General features: G+C 42.8%; 1 protein-coding gene across 5 annotated transcripts; it reads left to right on the top strand.

Moving 5' to 3' along the window:
• Positions 1 to 7077: 7077 nt before the first annotated feature.
• map3k7 (mitogen-activated protein kinase kinase kinase 7) lies at positions 7078 to 24053 on the top strand. Of its 5 annotated transcripts, none has more exons than XM_030782172.1 (17): positions 7078 to 7785; positions 8792 to 8902; positions 9204 to 9269; positions 9634 to 9679; positions 10678 to 10816; positions 12200 to 12324; positions 13775 to 13903; positions 14173 to 14303; positions 14443 to 14524; positions 15048 to 15189; positions 15436 to 15569; positions 16460 to 16540; positions 19710 to 19777; positions 20999 to 21074; positions 21748 to 21809; positions 22448 to 22563; positions 23799 to 24053. In XM_030782172.1, the coding sequence occupies exons 1-17, from the start codon at positions 7699 to 7701 to the stop codon at positions 23977 to 23979; spliced, it is 1776 nt and encodes a 591-aa protein (XP_030638032.1). In that variant the 5' UTR covers positions 7078 to 7698; the 3' UTR covers positions 23980 to 24053. The 5 variants fall into 5 exon arrangements, with proteins under 5 accessions (XP_030638032.1, XP_030638031.1, XP_030638033.1 ...); XM_030782171.1 differs by having other exon boundaries at positions 15048 to 15178; positions 15425 to 15569; positions 20999 to 21098; XM_030782173.1 differs by having other exon boundaries at positions 12200 to 12314; positions 13792 to 13903.
• The last annotated feature ends 641 nt before the right edge of the window (positions 24054 to 24694 follow it).

The raw sequence follows: 24694 nt of genomic DNA on the forward strand, positions 1-24694 counted from the left end.
TATTAATTTCCCATGTCGCTACAAATTTGTTGCTAGGGAGACCTCTCAAAGCATTTATGCTGGACACACTAAATTTGTTATAGGATTTTACACAGGTAATTTTTTTTTTTTTTTTGTAAGACCTGTGTGAGTTGTATTTACTGTTTAATTGTTTTCTTTGGATACATGTCCTTGCCCATTCCTGTATCACTGAGCAGGAACAAGTGAGTTTTAACATTTCTTTAAACTGTTTCACAAACGAGAGACGAAGATTCTCCGGCAACTTCAGCCTCAAGGTCGCTTCTAGCACCTTCATCACCATCACATTGTCACATGTGACATAAACCAAATCACATTACAATTATTAAGTAGTTCTCATATTTCCATATTTTTCACTTACTGTTGTGAGTTGCACGTTTGTGTTTCCAGATACATTTGATGCCGTCCAGCACCCCTGTTATTTTATATCTTAGTTTTCAGCTGGCATCAAAAACACCAGACTACAACACAACATCTCACAGTCTCTCGCTTCAGCTCTACGCATTTGTGTTAATTTCACTCATGTCTGTTTCAAAACACAAACAAACAAACAAACAAACATATCTTTCAGATGGGGCGTCCCGCGTGTCAGCCGCCGGCGTTTTCGGGAGCAGGCTGCCAGAACTGGTCTGCTGAGGGGGAAAGAGGGAGAATAACTTTATTTGAGATATGATGACATCTGTCTCTCACACTGCAGACTACCTCATTACTGGCAGTTTCTTTGACTGGCTGCTCGGTCCTTGGCTGTCACTGCTCATCAGCCATGCTCAGGTGAGGGCAAAATAAACAGCTGCCATTTTCCCCCTTGGCGGTTGCAGCAACAACACAGGCGAGCATTGACAAACACTGAACGGTGGAGTTTTTCTTCTTTTTTTTTTCAGAATGAAATTCCAAAGTTTTTTAACCTATTTAAGAATTTTTCTAAGTTCCAAAAGCTCTGTATTGTTTTTTCTAAGAAAGTATACCTGTTTAAGTCTGGAAAAATGGTAATCGCACAATCTTTTATGCCTTCCTCTTCTTCTTCTTCTTCTTCTTCTTCTTCTTCTTCTTCTTCTCATTCCTCCACAGGCAAGCCAGAGATGTACAGATGGTGGCTTTCCGGCCTGAAGATAAGGAAGATAACCTGTGAAGAAGCCGTGGGTATGGATTTGGTGGCAAAAGATGTTCTGTTTTCTGTTCACAAAGCTTGAGGAGGGACACACACAATTTCAGCTGGAGAAGGGTCTAGCTCACTGTGTGTGCAGTCTTCACTTTTAACCTAGCTGTGCTGTTAAAGGCCTGGTCTCATCCAAAGAACTATAGATTCCCCCTTTCTCACACACACACAAAGAGCATTTCTGACCTGTCCGAGCACAACAAACTGACATGTTAACTGAGGAACGTAAAAATCTAGCGTTCTACATAATATTAAAATCATTTCAATAAACGTGGGTATTCTATGGGTTTCCACATAAAGTTCAGTTCTATCTTCTATGACATCTATGTCCACTCCAATCATTTCACATGCTTGGGACAAGGCTGCTCCTGCTCTGGACTCCTTTTGCCACGCATTCCAGGGGCACGGTGTGGAAAAGCCAGGGTTTTATCCCGGATGCTGGCATTACATTCGGCGGTGAGACAGGGAGCTGTTGTTAATACTGAAGGGGGGAGGTCATAATCTCGCCCAAATCCTCCACAGCTTATGTATCTGACCTAGTGGCACCTAAAAGAAATGAGTTCCCAAGTCCGTTTAAAGATCTCCGCCGCTGAATCCGACTCGGCGGAAAACCTCCCAAAGACTTTTACCGGTCAGGCTTTTTTTTTTTTTTTTTTTTTTCATCACCCCAGAGGCAAGAGTACTTCTGATAGCGTGGAGAATAATCACAAACAACAAGAATGTCCTTGATCTCTTCCTGACTCGCCTGTGAGGGTAGCTCTTTTCTTCCCTTACTTTACTCCCTTCTCCTCTGTTCTCTCAGCGGTGTGTCTGTGGAAGGATGCCGACATTACCGGCAGCTGTACCACTCTCTTATCCTTCTCCGCCAGACCCCGAAAATGCTTCATTTTTCGAAAGTCTTTTCTTCACAGAGTGCTTCAGCTTTCAGATTGAAAGGCTCTTGGCCCTTTAGTCTGGAAGAACTGCCAGTGACCTCACAATGAGAGGGTGGGCTCTGAGAGAATCGGTTTCAGGGCACCTCGAGTTAGAGGCATCTGGCCTGATAGACAGGGTAATAAGATAGGAAGAATGTGTCGGCCAGTCTCAGAAAAGACACGGTAACGCAAAGGGAATTTAAGCCCCTCTTTCACTGAACATAAATGTACTTTTATATAATGTGCACATCTTTTCCAAATATAATAATCAGAGACGTTTCAATACACATACTGACACCACTGCTTTTTTTGTGGTCACAGCAATCCAAGTAATACTTGATGAATTTCTGTTTTGTCTGTTATTCTAGAGCTTCGGAACTTTTAAAATTAACAGTTCCTTTCTGTTATGCAGTCAGAATGTAGAGGGTTTAAAATAGCCTCACGTGTTCTCGCCTTTTCAACTCAAACTAGAGCAGATCTCGTACACACTAAGTCATTTATCTCGGGAATGTCGTAAAAACCTCTTTAAAGGAAATAGTTGACCCTGGGCTCCAGATGCGGTACGTGTTTACAGGAATTAATCACACAGGAGAACTTTGAAGCCTTAATCGGCAAAGCTGGACACTATCCACAAGGCATAAATCATTTTTATAAATGACTGATTCTTCTCGAAATGAGATGTAAGCACAATGCAACGAATGTGAAACAAAGACAGAAAGCAAACAATATTTCCCAAAAAGGCCAGTTCAGTGTACGAATGTTCAGAGACAGTGAACAGACCTCATTTCGTAAATCACTTAGCAGTTCAATTACTCCGTTCGTAAATGTTGTTCAGAATCTCGTTACTAGATGATTACGTTTTTAAAGATATTGTTATTGTTCATTATGTTTTTTTCATTGACACATCATATGTATATTTAATACAACTCTTATGACAAACCATTGCCTTTCGAAGTTCGTTAGTAAAACCTTGCGGTTAAAGCTTCCAAAGAAAAATTGAGAGGCTTTTTGCTGTAACTCATCTGTTGGCAGTTGATGAAAGAATGTTGATGTGTTTGTGCTGAAATGCTCTGTGCAGAGGAAATAAATAATGCTTTTGCCGGCTTGTGATTAAGAAAGTTACAGACGGGTACACGCAGGGGCATTTGAGGATAACAGCACTCATCATTTGATATACATCATTCACGAGCTAAACAATTAGTTCGCGCCTCTCAGGTTTGCCGGGGGTTTTTTGGCCCTTGTGGGGGGGCTGGATGAAAGCTCACCTCCACAAAGGTGCATTGTCATGAAAAGGATAAAGGTCACTTTCTCCGTTCTGCTCTCTTTCAGTTTGTGCTGGCAAATTATCGCAGGAGAGAGACAATGGAAGTTTTATCTCAGGGATCTGTGTGGTCCGTGTGAAGTGGCGGACCGTCGCCTCGGCGACCGCCCCTCGACTCCACTCGCTCAGCACCACTTATCAAGCTTGATGTCTCCGATTCTAGGCAGAACAATTCGGAAAGGTCACTCTCAGCTGGTCCCCATGCACAGCGGGCACTCTGTGTACCGGCAAAACCAGCTGCCCGCTGCGCCAGGCAAGTGTAACTCAGACACTCCTCAGCCAGAAGGGCCAATTAGACTCACATCTGATCCGACTGAAACTTCGGATAAATATTATTTACCAAGTCATGAAGGAATGGCTTTGTCACTTACCTGAACTACTGCAAACTTCCGGTCATATATTTCTTAATATTGGCATAAAATTAGCTTTGAAGCTGGCAGAAATCTGCGTCTCGTAACCCCTTAATGACATCTTAAACCACTTATTTCACTCTCCCTAATAGTGTAATACGCTGTTTCAGTGCTATGTCTTCGTGGGTAATAAGGACAGATAGTACTCTCTGGGTGGGTCTGGTTGTTTCTCTTTTTTATATGGGTGGGAGCTATTTATATGGATGTTCAGCTACTGCAAGAAGAATTTTGCAGACTAATACTAATTAGCTTGTTTGGGGGGTTATTTTTCATTTGATTTATATTGTCTGTCAAATAAATTCTGCGTAAACGGATGGAGCGTTTAGATAAAGTTAAGATGATTTAAGGAAATGACTGTGCAGAAATCCCGTATGGCCACTACGTTTGCTTGTCCGTGTGTAGCCATGGGAATTGCTCTACTTATACAAAAATGATCTGTATGAACGTGAACATTTGCAAAGAACAGCTCTCTCTCTCTCTCTCTTTTCTCCCACCCTCTCCTCCTCTTCCTCCAATTAAACAGCATTAGTCATGTTTGAGACGCAGAGATTCATAATGCTGGCTTTAAGCGCCTGTGGCAGCTAAAAGCCATACACGAAAGACAAATGTTTGTCAGCTGCAGGAATGCTATGCAATCAATCTGATAACTTATTAGGAGCAGAAGATTATTTCCACCACGAAAGTGTGCTGATCCAGGCATAAAGATATTAATGAATTTATTCTGTTCATATGCGAGCTATGCATAGTCGCCAGGAACGTATCTTACTTGCACCATGTACACGATACTTGATCCCTCTGAATTTAATGCCACACTCTCTACTGGAGAACCAGGACAGAGATAATGGTTAGTAGTGCACTAGCACCCCCCAGTGGTAATCTGGCAAACAACATGAATCCAATAAATAGGCTGTTAGTAATTTACTAAGGTGCACAATACCGTAGAACCGCTTAGTTGCATGTACAAAATTTGTGATAGCGCATTGGGATTATTAAAATCCTTGTTAAATCGTTAATCCATTTCATTTACAAATGGTACAAGGCTCAAATTAAACTTGATCTCAACTGCCTAATAAACTAGCGTGGTAATAAAAATGACTAAATATGAACCGATTGTTTCAGTTCAAGAATGAGATATTCTGAATGATGTCTCTATCAAACGTCTCCTGAAGAAATTAAATGTGTAAACCTCCGTGATAAAGGTAACTGGCAGCAGACGGTGAACAAATTCTCCCAGCCCAGAAACTTAGGGCTCTCGCCATATGGCAACACTGCTGCTCCTTACAAATGATCATGGAAGAGCATTTTAATGAACACTTCAGCTCAGCAATTAAAATCCTAATGGCAGAGGGATTTAAATGGTACCAGCACGCCCGCAGTCCAATATATTATAACCAACAATTATAATTTATCTGGTCTGATTTATTATTGCTTTGTGGTCTAAACACTGACAAAAATCTGATTAATGTACTTAATTACAAATATTCTCACCAAAATTTCATTTAGATGTGCAAACATGGGGAGAAGTGTAGCAAATAGGCTAACTGACTATGTGCCAGTCCATCACAGAATGGACATGATACAAATTTATATGAATACATCACTTTAGAAACATCCACATGGTATTCTGAAACTAGACCTGCCAGTCGGTCAGTTTACTGGATAATTAACGAGCTACAGACGTTTACTGTTCATATATTGATTTAGAGGTAGAACTATATGAGACACTTGACCATAAGTTCCTGTGTAATACTACAGCTTTAAGATGGGAATGCATGTTTAAAAGTTTAGATTCAGCTACCTTCTGCACATTTATTTCACCCTCTGTTGTCAGAAGTAGGCTAAGCCTTTTTACAGAACTGGTTACAGACGAATGCCAGGGACACAGATGGTAGAAATTTGACAATTTTGGGTTGGACCCAGCATAAATCTGCCCTTTTAATACACCACAATGTGAAGAATGACTCACTCCTCTATCTCTTTACGAGAAATTCCCTGTGGGAAAGAAATAATGACATCCATTCCCAAAGAGTTTCCATTGTGAGCACCAAGGGTCCCAGCCACCTTGTTTGAATGCGAACAACTGCCGTTTGTATTTTTTCCAGTGGCAGTGATTAATAGAGCTCATATTCAGCTGTCATCAAATGATGCATGAAATTCTGTGTTTATATTTAGAACAGTGAGGCAATGGATCCAGGTTACTCAGCAAACGTCATTTGTTGATTTTTTTCCCCCCTCACCGTGTGTTCGCCAGAAAGGAATTTAGGGGCAAATTTTAATAAATGTCTGTAATAAATAACTGAAAAGGGAAAATAGAACATATGGCAATGATCATGCCATTTTTAGCACATTACTTCTAAAGATCCATTAAAAAAAATAATACTGACTGCCAAAATATTTCCAAAAGTTTCCTTTAAAAAGTACATTATTTAAATTTTAAATGTACTCTTCAAATTAAAAGGACTTCCCCCAAATGAATACAAATGGGGGGTAGGTCGGACAATTTCAACTTCATGACATTTTTTGCTGTATCTGTGCGCAGTTCAACGAAGTCAACGATAATAAGCTCGCCTAAATTATATCAACCGGAAGTGTCCTGATTTTGTGCAAAATAAAAGCATAGAAGCTCCTTAATGAAGTTGCAAAATAATGCTCTAGTTCCGACAGGTCGACTGCTGTAACTGCATAAATTAAAATTAGGCTAATTTCTGTCCACAGCGATTAAACGTTATAATTATTCATTAAAGTTGCGACCTATCCATTTCCGTATTGAACCTAAACTCATCTAATCCAGAAACGGTCACTTGTAGTGTTGTATCGACAGCAGGTTCATCACGGTTCACTTCCAACCGGCGCAATTTTTCTAAAGCAACAGTGTTTTAGAGCATTGTAATACTTGGAGCAGTGCAGAGCACATCAGTAATAGTTCTCCATATGCTGTTAACTCAAAGCTTGCTGTAGACCTATATTATAAACTAAATTACTTTTATTCGAGAACATTTATGAGCAACATTCAGTTTGTTCAGCAAAATACCTCATCGAATCATCAAAAAGTCATCACGAACCGACAACTGATATCGTCACCACTTAAGAATCGCTACCACTATTTTGAAAAAGCAGCCTCCTTTGACTTGCTATGGATAATTCATATTGTTTCCCTCTTCAAACGGATGCTGTTACCATTGCTCAAGTAATGTAGCACAGCTTGCCTTGCACAAAGCTGGAGGGGCATATTTCAGGGGAACACTCACTTCCTGGAGCTACAGCAGAGACTGCGGGGGAAAAAAACAAAGTAGCCTATGGAAGGAAGAGTTTTAAAGTTTTAACAGTGTGTCTTATGGGTCGGAAACAGTGTCTTTGTGAAACGGACACTGAACTTTGGCTTTTGATGCATTCATTTCCAAGACATTGAACCCAATGTGAGAATCTATTACGCCGTGGTGGAGTGAGCTGTCTGCGGAGAGAAGCTTGCTTCATCCGTGCGACAAGGTTTTAACCAGGCCAGCCAAGTGGGCCTAGCTATCTAGTTAGCTAACGCTGTTACTGTAGTTATTAATTATAGCTTATGAATTGGGCAGATAAATTTTTGAGAGCTACTATTTGTCAAAAGTTGCCGAAGTCTCCTCTTAGTTTGGCAAAGATTTCTGCCAAACCACCCGGCTAAGTTTGGATTGACTACAGCTAGCTAGTTAGCCAGTTAATGCTGGCCAAGTTTTCGAAGTAATATTTTTCCTAGAAATGACAGTGTACTGCAAAGCTTGTCAAGAAGATTTATCCGGTACCGTCCATGTACTTAAAATGTATTAAGCTGTGCCGCTAAATGTTTCTTGACTCAGCTTCGAACTAATTGTTTTTAATGAGTAAGTGGCTAGCTAGCTAGCAATGTCAACCCCCTCTTCCGATATGCTTGAAACACCACCTGGATATCCTTTTGAAGAAATAGACTATGCAGACATTGAGGTTGAGGAGGTAAGTACATGGCAGCTTTGAAAAATGTACAATTAAAGTGTTATATTAAAGATAGCCGCTTTCAGTATTATTATATAAGTTTTATGGCAGGCATATTTTTTGTCTTCTGTTTCAAATGCTTTGTGCGCCTTTGCTGGGTTGACGCCAGATAAAACATGTTTTTATTGTGAAGCTATAGCAAGTCTATAAGTTATCGGTTTCGTTTATAGTTATGGTATAGCTTTGTTTGGTTAGCTGCCGGTAATGCTGTCATATAATTGTTGTTTCATTAATTTGTAGCTTCTAATATCGGACAAGTTGAGCTCAGTATTGCTATTGTGCAACAGCCTTGTCATGTCCGCTCTTTAATTAAAAGTAATTATGATTCCATTCACATGAATGATCCCTAAATATAATGGTGTCCTCTCCATTACTTTGCAGCGAGAACACTAAACTGAGGTCAAGATGTGATGTTTATTTCATGTTTATTAGGCAGAGAGGCCCAATATACTCTGTCATGCTAAAGATTTATGATATAATATTGACGTGTGAGACGTGTCGGGAGGACAGAGAATCCGTATCCATAACAAACGAATGGGCAAGCTCACGAAATGTTCAAGCTACAGCATGACTGTTAAGGATGATTTAAAACATAAGACATGTCTAACAGGAAAATTGAGGGTGAATCTCAGTTGCTGAAAACCTACTAAACAAATTGATTTATAAAAGCTGCCTAAACTTTCAAATATTTAGTGCACACTGTGAATCATATCTCTGTAGCTATATGGGCCTTACCATCTGTTTAATTGGATTCGATAAAAGAGATCCCTGTACTTGAGCCATGAAATGTTTTGTGCTAATTTTAGCAAAGCTTTCTCGTGTTTAAAGAGTCCTCTACCTTACACCCTCTGTGTTTTTTTTTTGTTTGTTTGTTTGGGTTTTTTTTAATCATAGATTTGAAAATGACCATTACAGTGATTTCTGTTTGGACCGATGGTATGTTAATACTAGTATTTTCTATCTGCAGGTGGTGGGAAGAGGAGCTTTTGGTGTTGTGTGCAAAGCCAAGTGGAAAGGAAAAGATGTGGCAATCAAAACAATAGAGAGTGAATCTGAGAGAAATGCCTTCAGTGTGGAGGTACTCTTAATCCTGTTTATTCCAGTTTTAACGTCAAATCCATTATTTCCCCCCCCCCCCCAAATCCAAAAGCAAAGCTGCTGTCCCAATGGACTATCCAACAAGAGCTAATGAGTTGGGGTTTTTTTTTCTCTTTAAAGTATGTGTATAATAGCATTTTCCTCCATTACAAGCAGTTGGAGGGAAAAGGGAGTTAATTTGAGCCATATTGTGGCTATGCAGTCACTTGGCTGAATGTAGTATTGATCAGTTCCAACTCCAGGGAATCCATTCAACTCTTGCTATTTTTGTTCCCCTGCAGCTTCGACAGCTGTCACGTGTGAATCATCCCAACATTGTGAAGTTGTACGGTTCTTGCAACAATCCTGTAAGTTCCTTCACAATGTTTAAAGGACATTGTCATTGCATCGATCCTATTGAGATCTTAAATTAAGATGCTGCTATCTTAACGTATCATGGACTTAACCGTTTACATATAAAAATTTGAACGTTGATATTTTTCAAAAAATCAGGCTGGTGCTTAGATCCTTTATAATGGAACTATAGTAGGATTGAATCCTCTGCTTTGTTTTTTTTGTTTGTTTTTTTTTCGAGTTGCAGCTGATATTTTGAGATGAGCTTTACGTTTGCTTTGGTGTCTAGGCAGCTGTTCAAAGGAATGATTCATCCACTGAAAGAGCAGTATTTTTCTCCCTGTTTTCACTCTCTCAATGTCCATCATCTCTTCCCAGGTGTGTCTGGTGATGGAATATGCAGAGGGAGGGTCTTTGTACAATGGTGAGTTTGGACTTTGAGCTGTTTCTCACTCTGACTGACAGACAGACAGACAGACTTGACAGGTTTGGACAGCCACCTCAGTGTTGTCCTACTGCACCTTAAATATTCACATTTAAAAGACTTTCAAAAAGAAGACAAAAATAATTAAGGGAGCTGAGACAAGATGACATATTTGAGACCTCTTGTCACCAAAGGTGTTTATCTAGAGGGATTTTCAAGCTTAGTGTCAATTATTCCTAACATAAAGAAGAAAGTCGTGACTCCCTTCAGTTTATTTTCATCGGGTGTAACCCTGCAGTCTTACAGTGTCTAGTGTGGTCATGGCAGTTGCTGTAACTGCCCTCCCTCCATCTGACATTCGAAGCTGTTTGTAGGGTTGTATCTTAAGTATTTATGTATTTATTTGTTTGTTTGTTTGTGATTTTACAACCCACTGTGCTGCATCTGAAGGGAATCTTGCAGTAGCCACATCATAAGCTCATAAGAGCTGTATGAGGCTTCGTAAGCCTTCAGCAAAGCTACTACGCGTGGGCATGAAGAGGGAGATTTCACTGCACACTCGAGTGCTCGTGTTACAGAATGCGTACGACTCTTTCATCATGTAGGCTTACCGGTGCAATATATCGATCATTCAGTAACAGTTTGTAAGGAGAAATTTGTAGAGAGATTCAAAGTAAAACTCATTCTGTACTTTTGCCTCTTTCCCTTTCTTGCTTTATTAAACTGCTGACTATCACAATTACAGTGCGGTTCATTTTATTAACGTTGCATGGAAAGTTCTCTCTTTTTTTTTTTTTTGAGAATTGACTTTAAATTGACATAGTGACCACAACAGAGACCAACTGCAACTGTGGTAGAACTCAGTGGTTGTTGGAAAAGTAAGAATTGTGATCGGGTGTGTATATGAGAGTGCTTGCAGAGGTGTTTGTGTTTGTGTGTTTGTGTTTGTTTTACAGTGATTGTGACTCTGTGTGTATGTGTGTGTTCTCTGTTCACAGTGCTGCATGGTACCGAACCCCTCCCCCACTACACTGCCTCCCATGCCATGAGCTGGTGTTTACAGTGTGCCCAGGGGGTGTCCTATCTCCATGGCATGAAACCAAAGGCTCTCATTCACAGAGACCTCAAACCTCCCAAGTATGAACCTTCCGTCAACTTCACCTTCTCTCTCACTCTCTCTCTCTCTCTCTCACTCTCTCTGTCTCTCTCTCTCTCTCTCTCTCTCTCTGTCTGTCTGTCACTGTCTCTCTCTTTATTGTGATGTCACTTTCTCACCGTATTCCTGTCCTCCTCTCTATCCTGTACTGTCGCTCCCTGTCTCTCTTTTTATGTGATTTCAAATACAATGCAATGCTTCCACAGCCTTATCTGAGGTAGCCTTAGTTTGATAAAAAAAAAAAAAAAAACTTCTGCCCTACTTGATACCTTTAATCCTTTAATTGAAAAATATGTATTTATCACCATTTTTCTTTTTCGCTTTTTTTTTTTTTGCCTTCACTGAGTACCTGAGGGAAGTCCCTCACACTTTGTGTGTGTGTGTGTGTGTGTGTGTGTGTGTGTCTATGTATGTATGTGTGCACACACAGTAATGCTGCTGTTCCATGCAGAGTTGGAAAGTGGAGTGCATTTTATGAAGTGCCATTGACGACATGGCGTGTTGTATCTTTCCACTCTCCTCTGCTTATTTATTAGGCTCTGACGCTTTAAGTCGAGCCAGGCCCGCAGTGAATGACCAGCTGGGCCGATTCCTAGAGATCTGACCTGGAGCTGTGGGCACAGAACTGGGTCACGCCCAACTCAACTGTCAAATCACAGCTCATCAAATGTAGTCTGGAACTAACAGTCACAATCTGGCTTCTCTTGGCTTCTCAATGCACAGCATTGTGCAGTCAGAATGTTCCTCACTGAAACACTCAGGTTTGGGCTTGAGTCAGACCCGTGTTGAACCTTTGGTGTGTCAGTATAACATTGACAATTACGTCATGGCGTGTAACATGCGTACAAGGAACTGTGTCGTGTCACACAGCATTCTGACTATGAGAACCTGCCCTGACTCGTTTTGTCTCAAGTTTCAGCTTTGGGTTTTGGCAGTATACATCAGTTATCTTTCGTTTGTTTGATAAGCCTTGCACTACAGTACCTGATTTTCAACCTGTCAAGGGGGGGTGAGGGGGGGGGGGTGGCACAAGATTAGGAGATTTTTGGGCACAAACTGGCAAGTACAGTGAAAAGTGGAGGGGGGGGGGGGTTGCTAGTTTAAACCTAGACAAAGTGGGGGGGCGCATGTCGAAAAAGGTTGAAAACCCCAGCTTAAGTGAGTTGTTTGTATCTCGGATTGATGTTGCGGTTATAAGTTGTTCCGCTTCATTTTTCAAAAGCGATTCCTGTTTTCCATTACTGTGTGTGAAATTAGGGCAAATTAGGACCTACCCCGAAGTCAGCATTATCTAAATCATAGCCAGTTAGCTGTGATGACGATGGTGACATTAAACTTGCGTTTCGGTTTGTCTTTGTTTTCAGCCTGCTCCTGGTGGCTGGGGGGACTGTGCTGAAGATCTGTGACTTTGGGACAGCGTGTGACATACAGACACACATGACCAATAACAAAGGCAGCGCGGCCTGGATGGCTCCCGAGGTGTTTGAAGGTAAGACTGAGGAGCGGAGATAAGGCCACAGACTTAACGAACCCCTCGCATTATCACTCAACTCAAACAGATCTCTACCAAAGTGCTCCGAGTCAAAGCCACCGTAACCTACGGCAAGAGCCTCATTAGAATGACTGAGTGAATTCTCTCCTTGTTGAAATGAAAACAGAGGGTAATCAAACTGTGTTTGTCTTTATACTCAAAGCTGCTTATGGCTTTTTCCAGACCAGTTTTTGGACTGCGGTTGTTTGGTTTTTGGGGGGAGGGTTAATTTGTTTTTTTGTTTTTTTGTTTTGTTTTTTCCTCCTCTCCAGTCTTACACTGGTTCTCCCAGCGTTTGCACATCCAACATAGCTATGGATGGTCCGTTGAGTAGCTTGTCTTAAAATTACTTTCTCTTGGCCACGCCTCACTGGTAATAGAAATCTCTCTCACAACGACAAACCTCCTTTAGAATTTATAGAACGTTCCCTGTCAAGGTGAACCAGTCTCTTTTAATTCAGCACAGATGTTGCATAGATGAATCCAAACATTAAATTACGATTACGTTGAATCATAATGTAAAACGTTAAATTATCGGCTTCCAGGTTTTGAAAACTTTCATTGCTGATTTGGCAGATATTATAAGCTAATCCTTTTGATTGCAGTCAGTCAGTAATATCCTTCAGTGTATTGAATATGTCCAGTACCTTTCCTGAGTAAAGAGATCAGTGCAGACCACTAATGAGGTATCTGTTCTGCTAATATGAGGAAATATGTAATTGCAAGGAGTTGTGCTACTCCCCTAACAAACAATTTAATGACAATCACCTCTGCACTCATTTGCATGGCTTGCAGAAAGACTTGCTAAAAGGCTTCAGCACCATGGCATGTGCGTGTGTGTGTGTGTGTGTGGGAGGCTTTCATTGGAACACAGGTAATGTGGTTATTAAACGTGTTGGGAGATGCTACTGAACATTTACCTGCTGGCTTGTGCCAGAGCAGCAGGGTAGATAAAGACATCCCCGTTTTATTGCATCAACACATCATAAAGGAATTACAGAGACTCTTTGGTAAAATTCCTCCTTAATAACTATGTTTTCTCTCTAACTGCATAAGCAATAAGCAGTGCAGTGACTTGTGTTTGAGTGTTAATGCCGTCTGTATATTACATATAATAACAGCCCAGTAATGGCACATTATACAGGTGTGATGTGGCAATTATGGTCCCACCCAGAGTTTGGCGTGTGCAACATTTCCTTGTTTTACACCCTAAATTATGGATCATGGTACCAATATATATATCTCACAATGAAACCCAGCCAAAAACTCAGACGCGTTACGGCAGGCATCAGATGAGCATGTCGCAACAACGTGGTTGTAACCTCTGGTCTCCGGCTCAGTCCGTTAGACTGCATAATGCAGCCCTCCGTGTCTTTATCCTCTCTGCTTCTGGGCTGTGTGTCTGCAGGCAGCAACTACAGTGAGAAGTGTGATGTCTTTAGCTGGGGGATTATCCTGTGGGAGGTGATCACACGTCGAAAGCCCTTCGACGAGATCGGCGGCCCTGCTTTCCGCATCATGTGGGCCGTCCACCGCGGTGAGATACAGAACGGCAGCTAGTTGTTCGTCCCCCACCCCACACCACCCCCCCCCCCCCCCCCCCCTTTATTTTCATAACTTTATTCCCTCATTGACAATTCACATAAGTCTCTTATAGTAAATGGAACATGAGATTTTCCAAACGAAAGGCAATATCCGTATGTATTTGAGAGTGTGTGTTCAGCTGGAATGTAAGATTACATCGCAGGACTATGTGTCAACAGTAGCAGATGATTTTGCATTATCTCGTGTCAATGCTTGGATCAGGCACCCGTCCTCCCCTGATCAAGAACCTGCCCAAGCCCATAGAGAGCCTCATGACCCGGTGCTGGTCCAAAGACCCGTCTCTGCGACCTTCCATGGAGGAGATCGTAAAGATCATGACCCACCTGATGAGGGTAAAGTCCACTGGCACACGCCCCAGACGGCATGGCGCCTACACTTGGCACAGGCCACCGTTTTCACACCAACCGATAGCCTCAGTCGTCAACAGGGGTATTAAGAGTATCTGTCTCCCTCTTGTTAATCTTTTTCCAGTACTTTCCGGGCTCGGATGTGCCGCTGCAGTACCCTTACCAGTATTCAGATGAAGGACAGAGTAATTCTGCCACTAGCACAGGTAATAGGCTAATGCACTTAATTACTGCTTTGATTCTGTGAACTCATCATACCCCAGAGTTGCCTACTGTACATTTGAAATAAAACAAATTGTGTTTGTTGTTGCTGTTTTTATTTTTAATGGGTTTTGCATATTTTAAGCCATCATAAGTATGTGTAGTTATAGCCAGACCTCCTCTTGGAGAACTGCATTCTTGGGAAGATTTGGTTCCAAACTCAGTCTGACTCACCCAAGTCAGCTAATCAAAGTCATTTCTGCATATGGTGAGATTAGGGTGGGACCAAAAATGTCACAGTACAGTAGCTCCCACCCCCCACCTCCTAGAGAGTTTAACTACCACTAGCTCCCCCTACAGGAAACCTGACTGTCAGAGTATTGCTCCATAAACCATTCATCAAACATGACCACACATATACAGACATAGATATGCATGTAGATCACAGTGCAGCTGCAGGCGAAAACTGCGGAGCAGATATAGCACAGGTTCCTGTGCTGATTTCCTCCTGCGCTGTGTGTTGACTAGGCTCCATTGTGGACTACACCTGTACCACCAGCAGCAGCAGGAATGACACCAATATGGAGCACAGCAACTCCCCAGGGAGCAACGACACCATTAAAATCATAGAGAACAAGTTTCCCCCATTTAAATCAAAGGTGGGTGAACTGTTTTAAGCACATCACTGCTGTTTTACTCGCGTATTCACACAGAGATTACTCTTGTAGTTGACATACGCTTTTACTTGTAGACTAGAAGTAATAACATTAACAGCTACTTTCTGTCTTAGTCATATTTCTAGAGACAGGATACAGGGTTGAGAGAGACGTGAATCCTAACGCCTTTAAATTTACGTGTGTGTGTGTGTGTGTATTTGTGTGTGCACGTGCGCGCGTGGTTTTCAGGATCCATTGAGGTCTGGTCTGCCACTCTCCAGAGGAGGGAGTGTGGAGAGTTTATCAGGCAGAACCCACTGTCTGGTCTCCGACAGCAAACGAATGAGTGCTGACTTCTCAGAACTAGAGCCTAAGATGCCCTTCATGCCTACAGGTATGACACACACCCTCACACACACACACACACACACACACACACATATATATGTATGTATGTATGTGTGTATATATATATATACATATATATATGTGTGTATGTATGTATGCATATACACAGTTTATTTTGGAGTGGATGTCCCTGTGACACCAAACCTCATTATTTGAATGGGAAGAGAGAATACGTGTGCGCCTCTTTAAAGATGTTTGTCGCGTAAGGTTCATCACATTGAACTACATTTAAAGATGAAGTTGGTAGCGTAAGTTTAATTACATAGAAGTATCTCGAGTAGAAATGCAAGGCTGTCGGAAGTTATGACGAATATGTTTTCGTGCTACAAGGCTAATTCAAACGATGCATTCAAGTACCATTCTTCATGACACACATTTCATATGACATTTAACTTCATTTAATCAGTTACATCTTAGTGAACCTTATTTTAACCTTTTTGTGGTTTTACTTTGACATTTTCTAACCAACTGTATCCATATGGGTAAACTTCTATTACTGTTGCAGTAGCATTTCCCCAGCATCTGTACACTTATTTGATTGGTCCAGATTGGTGTGTACAGAGAGCCAATCAGCCTGTCTGCCGTGGGCACGTCTGTGTGAGCTACACCATACTGCAGCATCTCTCCCTCTGCGTTTCCGTGGACGGGCTGCCGACAAGCCCAGCATGTGTTTCTACAAACATGTGTGTGTGTTTGTCTCTTGCATGCCCGCGCAAGTGCAGCAAGTTGGGGGGGGGGGGGGGGGGTCTCCGGAAAACCCGTCACGCGTAGCCTGATAGCAGGCTGCGAGCGCGTGAACGTGCGTATGTGTGCGTGTGTGTACGTCTGCATGCCCTGTGTTCGCAGCTCTGTGTGTGTATATATGTGTTTTTGCAGCACGCCCCCCGTTTAAACGAGGTCACCGTAAAACGGCATCGCACGGCACCATTCTGGATATCCCCAAGATCGTCGTGACAGGTACCAGAGCGGAACGGCCGGGATGCCTGGTGCCTGGCCAGCTGGCTTAACCCAATCAGACTCTCTTTTCTGTGACACACGTCCTGCTCTGTCTCTCTCTTTACTCCAGGATGTAGGGTAGAGATCCCCAACCACTCAGGAATTCCCCACAGCGTGTGAGCTCGTGACGCAGGGGGGTCGGAAGTCTGAGCTTCAAATCCTGGTTTATGTTTACCCGGCAAGGTGTATACTGCCGTTACTGGTCTAAAACAGCAGCTGACTAACGTAAGAACAAATCAGTTAATCAGTCAATAAATGAGTGTTACTTGGCTGTCCTCCAATCAGGGGAGCTGTTTGGCCATTCAAATTATGATTCTGCAATTATTAAGTTGGGGAATGTAAAAAAAAAAAAAAAAAAAAGAATATGTATAGAGGCTGTTTTGTAAGCCTCATTTTTGATTGGACAACATTCCCAGAACATTCTAGAAGACTTCCCACCCCTGTTCCCTGATGATTTCACACAGGCCTGGCTTTAGAGTGGACATTCAACCTGGAGTGCCATCCATCCCTTTTCTCTCTCTCTCTCTTGACTCTCTTTTGTGTGGTTAAGCTTGTTGCTCTGTTTTACACCCGGTCATGTGCATTTCACCTTCTGGCCACAAGGTGCTGATCAAGACGCTTCCACTGTGCTCACTTTGGCCTCTCATAACCACGTAGACGCTTCATGTTTTCAGCGGTAAAAATTCATTTGAAGAGATCGATCAGTTGAAATAAATGAGCTGTAAAACCTCTACAAATCTGTTAAAAAAAAAAAAAAGAAAGAAAAAGACCACAAACCCAGAGGACCAGGTCTAGAGGGAAACCTGGATCTGTGCGGTGGTTCAGGGCTCCAGCGGAGGCAGTGAGACAGGTCAGCATCCTGAGGCCGGAGAGGTGAAGTGGCTGTGGTTATGGAGCATGACTCGCTGCTTTGCTTCTGACACCTCATTGCCATTTACTGCTGGCGAGAGAGGAGGAACGTGACGCAGTCTGTGGTTATGCTTTGTCTAGATATAGCTGTCCCTTGTCTTTCAGGCAGAGAGGGTGTCGCCGAAGCCCCCCCCCCACCACCCCCTTACACATTCATTAATTTCACAAAAGTTGATGTGATTCATTTTTCTAACATTGAAGGTCATAGCTGTTAATGCAGTGACTGATAAAGATGAGAGAAATGGGGACGGTGAAAGATAGCACAGAGGGGGGGAAAAAAGAAAAGAAGACCCATATACCGTCTCTGAAGAATGAGTTGCTAATTCGAGGCCCGGTATAAAAAGAAAACCAATAACGGCGACTAATTTGCCTCAGCAGAACAAAAAAATAAAATGCTTACGCAAATCGCTCCCTAATTGCCGGAGAGATTTTAATAGGCATTACCTGAGTCGTGATAACCCCCCGACCAGTAATCGTATTTCCCTAGCTGACATGCCGTTTAAATTACGGGTTTGGCTATTACATGACATGTTCGTGGGAATAGAGCTCCCCGTTGAATCCGCGCTGCAGTGAATAATGACAATAATATGATGTTATTAGTATTATTGTTATTATTTTATTGTTTGTTATTTAATATTTTAATAATCAAACACATAATGCAACCTGCACTCTCTGATTTTTTTTTTTTTTTTTTGTCTTTTCGACGTGGTGCGTCCTTGGTCACCTCTCGAATTTTGGCACTTTTAAGAAAGCCATAACTGTAACCGCCCCAGCACGCGCCAACCAGACACACGTATTACCCCATTTTTGGCCGGTCCCAAAGCTTCAACCCGGGCATTCACGGTGACGCCCAAAATCGCCTATCAATTCATCTCCTCCCTCGAAAATCCACAACTCACTCTTCGCCCACTTTAATCCAAGCAAACGTACGTCCGTCACCTCATTCGATCAGTTCTTAACCTTTTTTCAATGTGCTCACAGCTTCACACATGCTTAAAATGCCAGCAAAGCTTGACTCAGTGGAATAAGGGAGGGGCAGCACTTGGAGGGTAATGGGGTGAAATGAGCTGTACTTACCAATGCATGCACTGATCTGTCATTCATTCATTCACTCAAACTGAATTATTGTGGAAAGTTCCGTGGTAATGGGTGTATCTCTGAGATGATCAAAACCATCGTACAGTGTTGCTGACGTCAGAGTAATTTACGTACAGTTTAATCTAGAGTGTTCTGTTGTGTGATTCCTGTTTTGACTTCTGACAATGGTGGTGTTGTTTCCATGTCTCTTGAATTTGCATGTTTTTGTTTTGATATCTGAAAAAGAGGAACTCGGCACCAAGACAACAACAGCTTTGCATCTTAATTTAGACCCGCATCACAAATCATTTTGACAACATTTTTGAATGATAAACAAAAGTCTTTGTAATGCATACAGACCTGATAACGGACTCCGTTGATTTTTATGCTGATGAATTTATGATAACTAATGAAAAGGTCTAGAGAATATCCATTCATTTAGCGTCCTGTCCAGTCAGTACCAGGGGAGTGTGTTGAGAAAGAGCCCATGTGTACTCTTAATTCACATTACATTCACTTTGTCCCAATGCCAAAAAGGAAAATCCCATTTTACAGTATTAGGGATTCAGACAGGGAAACCTACCCTTAACATCCATCTGTCTTCACAGTGATGTAGAACACAAGTAGGATTTGTAGAGGATGCCTTGTGTGTGTGTGTGCATTTCTGCTCCTTTCACAGACACACACACACACACCCTCAGCCAAATGTCTGTAGAAAGTTTTCAGTTTGGCACACATGTGACAGAAGTTGACCAATCCACACAATGGCATCTGTCCATGCGGTATATGATGCCCGTGTGAGTGTGTAGTGTTTGCTGTGTAGTTTTTTTTGTGTGTGTGTGTTAGGATGTGTGGGGTGGAGTTACAGTCACGTTCTGAGCACGTTCACTCACACGTTGTTGACGTGCCTCAGAATTTAGAGTTGATTCTGGTCAGCTGTCTGTGTGTGTGTGTGTGTGTGTGTGTGTGTGTGTGTGTGCACGAGAGAGAGAGACGGACACAGCCACAGTTGCCCAACCCCACTTACATCACGTTGTACCACATTGATTTTTCTCCTTCTCTTTCTCCTTCTCTTTCTCGCTCTCTCTCTCTCCCTCCTTTTCTTCCCTCTTTCTTTGCCTACATTTTTCTCCCTCTCTCTCAGCTACCTGTGAGCCCCACAGACGCAGGTCAGTCCACGACGTCTCCGCGGTGGGCACAGAGCCCAGTCAGGTAAGACGCGTTCACCTGGAACAGCTCACTGTCTACTTACAGCATTTCATTAACCCGCGCACAGACATCACAGGATCTACTGCACCAATTACAGAAAAATGACATGACAAGAGATACTGGTACAGTCATCCCCAGTCAGTAGAATTCTGCTTTTCTACTTGATTTGCACACTTTTTTTTATTTTGCTTAGAGAAGCACTCTTTCATTCTCTCATCCTGCGGGTTTAGTTTTTTTGTTGTTGTCGTTATGGTGTTGGTGTTTCTGTGCGGCTCATTCTGGGATGTCAGACTTTGCTGTGTTCTGTCAGGATTGATGTCTACAGGGAGGACATCACAGTGTTTAGAGAGGAGAAACAGAGTTTCGTCTGACTGCTTTCTGGGTGTACTGAATCCCCCTTTCCTTTTTTTTTTTTTTTTTTTTTTGTAATTCCCTGTGAGCACCCTTCAAACACTCTGTGGTTCTGTGTTCAAGCACACCTCAGTTCTCAAGGCACTGAGGATGAAGCTGATACCTGCTGCTTGACAGAGAACTGTTAAGTTCATGCAGAGTTCACTTAACGCTTATGTTAATGTTCATGGATGTTAACTTGAGCAGGGTTTTTAAAGATTGATTGAGTCTGATTGAATGGAGTGTGTTTGCTGTGTTTTACTTTCAGCGGACCTTCTCTTCGTTTGTAGCTTTGGTTATAGTTGTGATGAAAAAGGTGTGTGTGTGTGTGTGTATATATATATATCAAAAAAAAAATCTCATCCCTTGGGGGGGGGGGGGGGTAAATAAAAGATTTATATTCTGATTTGGGAGCTGAAGTCCGATTCAAGTCACCAGGCATTTGTTAAAGTCTCTCACTTGCATCTTAGTCTCTCTCCCTCTCCCTCTCCCTCTCTCGCTCTCGCTCTCTCTCGCCCCCCCCCCCCTCCCCTTTTTAAGTAAAGGTAGATTAAATTTTCATCTTTTGATTTTTGGAACAGACTGACTACAAAAAGTCACATTCAGTTCTCCATTAATTTTAAAGACACACTTTGGCTGCAGCGACTCTTCGCTTTCTTCCAAATCACTGAGAATTCCTGGCCCAGCCGCGCGGAGACGCTCCGCTGCTGCCTTTGATGGAATTTCTCTCAGGACACCCCCCCCCCACCCCCCGACACCACGCCTCACCCCAGACAGCCTTTCTGACTGTTTTTGAAATGTTTTATTTATTTATTTCTTTCTGCCTTTTTCCAGGAGAGCAGGAACAGCAGCCGCTCTTCCAGCCCCAGCGTGCGAATGATCACGTCAGACAAGACGGGACGAAGCTACGGCTACTCTCCCGACGATCCCTCAGGTAAAAACAGAGCCGCTCAAAAAAAACAGCCTCCTCCACAGACTGACACTTCTCTTCGTACCGCTGAGATACGTCCACTGGCTGCCGGGGGTTTATGCTTGGTTATAAGGGGCTCCGAATTTAGCTGAGTAAAGTCCATGTGAGGGTTAGACTCCAGTCCCACCGTTCAATCAGATCTAACTGCACTGTTTGTCTTTATGCGCTGCAACCCGTTTCTCCTAACTTAATTCTCCACGTTCATGTGTCTTTTTGCCCTGTTTGGATAATATGTCAAACATTCAGTGAACGGTGTTTCCATAAGCACTGGCATTTAGAACATGGCCAGGGCTCTGAACTCCTTTTCACACCGTCAGCTTTGTGTATTAGTGTCTTCAGCCCATGAACAGAGAGACACAAGCTGCCTCAGCAGAGCTTCACTTAGAACATGAGACTCATCAATGATTTAAGGCTGTGGTTTTCTCTTAGCTGGAGTCTGAGACGAGACAGAAAGAGACAAGGTTATTTTAGTTGAAGAACCTGTGCTTATTAATAATAAATCCAACTGGGAGGTTGTTGTTTTTTTAGTTTTTTTTGACTATGGTGTGTGTGTGTGTGTGTGTGTGCGCACGCGTGTGCGCTGAATAAACTGAATATCTTGTCACGTCCACAGACACCAACGGCTCAGACAACTCCATTCCCATGGCGTATCTGACCCTGGACCATCAGCTCCAGGTAAAATCTCACCTCCCGGTTCATATGACGTGTTTCACGCCAAAGCACCAGGCATGTCTGTAAACACTGGGTCTGAGTCTCCTTCCAGAGCCATTCTCTCTCAGTGTCGCTGTCTCCAGCCAACGCTGATGTCATATTACGGGCAGCTCACTCAGCCGAAGTCCCTCACCTCAGCTGTCCTCTTTCAGTTTGTTCGACATGACAGACTAGTGTCTTAAAACAAGTCTCTGTTACAGCTTTATATAAAAGAAAGAAAGTCACCTTATGTCAATTGTGCTGTATATGAGGGGCTGGGTTTCTCTTTCTATTGTTGGCGGGGGGGTTTTTTGTGAACTGTATAGCTCAGACTTTCCATTCGTAGTCATGTTAAATCCAGGGACACAGAAACACTGTCCTAATTCAATCAAGCCAGGATTACAGCACAGCACTAGCCGAAGCTACGACGCCACGTCCACAGTGGAACATTCGCATATAAATACACTCAGGCACGTGGAAGCAAAAAACACACTCCCTACTTTACAAAATAAATAAAAACATGGGTTCTCGCCGGTGTAATTACATCTCACCTTTCAGACTAACTCTTAGCTGTCATTCAAATGAATGTATGTATATATGTGTTTCTGTGGTTTCATTCCTAGCCTCTTGCCCCGTGTCCAAACTCCAAAGAGTCCATGGCTGTGTTTGAGCAGCATTGCAAAATGGCACAGGAGTACTTGAAAGTTCAGACCGAAATCGCCTTGCTGATACAAAGGAAGTAAGTGAGACATTTATTCTTCTTATTAACGTAGCTTTCAAACCTGGCACAGAAGCTTCATTACATTCAAGTATGCCAGTGTTTGTTCCCGTCCTAGACTTAAGTCGACGTTTAAGTTAATAATAAGATGGATTTTACCAAGTGAGGTTTACATGGACTAAGAGTGTGTCGCGACATATCCCTTGGCTTGGCCAGTGTGACACTCTTCTGTGTTTAAATTGACTTAATTTGACGTTTAAGTTAATAATTAGATGTATATTACTAAGTGAGGTTTATGTGGAATAAGAGTGTGTTGTAATATAGTCCTTGGCTTGGCCAGTGCAGCACTCTTCTGTGTTTAAATGGCTGATGTACAAGTGTTTCAGCCATGTGGTTACTAAAACAACTGAGTGTGAAGTATGGCTTTTGAATGTGCTTTTTGACAGGCCATGACTACAACTGCGATAACTGCAGCATTTACTGTAATTCCTCTTGATTTTCATTGATTTGCCCTCTTAACTGTAAGATGGTTTTGTTTTGTCTTGTTTTGTTGTTTGTGTGATTTTTACATTTGCTAGGTATGAATGTTCTCAGTTCCTCAAAATACCAACTTCCGCAGAAAATGCTATTTTTTTTTTTTTCCTCTCTCTCTTTTTGAAATGATCTCAAAACCCTGTCTTTAAAAAAAGCCTTTAAAAGGGGGGCGTGAACGCGGTTAAACGGACTGTGTGTAGCGGTACGCGCTGAAAAGGACTGAAATGCCATGACTAAACTTAGAGGACAAACTCCAAGACAAACAGCTTTTCTTGAGCAGTAGACAGAGAAGCGTAGTGGAACAACTGTCCATGTCTGAGTCAAGCGCTCATTCTGTATTTATAGTCAGTGACTTAATGAAGGAATCCAGCATGTGTTAGCACACGGTCAGCTCAGCTCCCATGAGCTCACTGCTACCATCCACTTCTCACGTTCTCTACAGTGTTACTCATGTCAAGAATCACTGAAGACACCACACTGTTCATCTGGTCTTGTCCAGATTTTAACCGTTTAAGTGGGTTAATCTCTAAGGCCAATCTTGGCGGGGATCGTGTCAGTGTGTTACTGTGGTTGTTGCCTTTAGAAGCCGTCAAAATATGGTACCTCAGTGTACGTTTGTATGGCTGTCTCTCTGAAATGGAGATAAGTCTCTAAATGATTTTCCCCATCTCTTTCTTCCTTTGTCTTTCTCTCTTTCCACCTCTTGTCACGGTGCGTCTCAGGAAAGAGTTGATTGCAGAGCTGGACCAGGACGAGAAGGATCAGCAGAACACATCTCGGCTTGTTCAGGAACACAAGAAGCTTCTGGAAGAGAACAAGAGCCTGTCCACCTATTACCAGCAGTGTAAGAAACAGTTGGACCTGATCCGTGCCCAGCAGCAGAAAAGACAGGGCACGTCATGAGTGTCCACGCAGCCTAAAGAGACAGACACATGGACGCACTCGAAAGACACCTCCACACACACAAACACACACACACACTCTCTCTCTCTCTCTCTCTCTCTCCCTCTCTCTCTCTCTGCCCCCCCCCTCCGTCTCCCTGCCGTACCCGGGTTTAGCTGTAGTGTCAATGAGCCATGTCCTGCGATCAGCCTGCCTATAAGTGTATAATCTTCCATATCCCGGTCTGACCCAGCATCAGTGGTTTGGTTGCTGTGGACTTTGTCTGTCTGCCTCTAGGCTGTAAAGAGACCTGTACTCTACTGTGTACACGCATGCTGGATCCACACACATCTCTGGGCCAGTTAACCCACCCGAGCCCCCAAACCCCCACCCCCCGCCCCCTCAACCGTGAATCTCACCAACTCTCCGCTAACGCGTACGTCACCATGTCTGCGTCGCGTAACCAAGACGAGTCAGTCGATACACGGCGGCCGTTTGTGCAAACAGGCGAGCGTTCCGGAGCGTTCCGGAGCAAGGAAGGGGCTCGTGACGTGAATTCAACAGGAGGGCGCCGAGGTTTTTTTTTTTTTTTTTTGGGAACTCTTTAGTCTGTCTGAATAAAGCGCTCTCAAATGGATGTCAGGGAGGGAACTTCATGAAACGTTTGTCCTCAGCTCATTAGTCCACTGAGCTGCCAGTTATGTTCGCCCCTCCCTCTCTCCACTCCCTCTTCCTT

The sequence above is a fragment of the Chanos chanos genome, chromosome 8, assembly GCF_902362185.1.
Source record: "Chanos chanos chromosome 8, fChaCha1.1, whole genome shotgun sequence".
NCBI lineage: Eukaryota > Metazoa > Chordata > Actinopteri > Gonorynchiformes > Chanidae > Chanos > Chanos chanos.

Excerpts from the sequence above, each read along its gene's own strand:
- map3k7 (XM_030782171.1), top strand. The coding sequence starts at position 7,699 with ATGTCAACCCCCTCTTCCGATATGCTTGAAACACCACCTGGATATCCT. Across the intron at positions 9,680-10,677 it reads GGGAGGGTCTTTGTACAATG|TGCTGCATGGTACCGAACCC; the intron begins GTGAGTTTGGAC and ends CTCTGTTCACAG. Across the intron at positions 19,778-20,998 it reads TGGGCACAGAGCCCAGTCAG|GAGAGCAGGAACAGCAGCCG; the intron begins GTAAGACGCGTT and ends GCCTTTTTCCAG.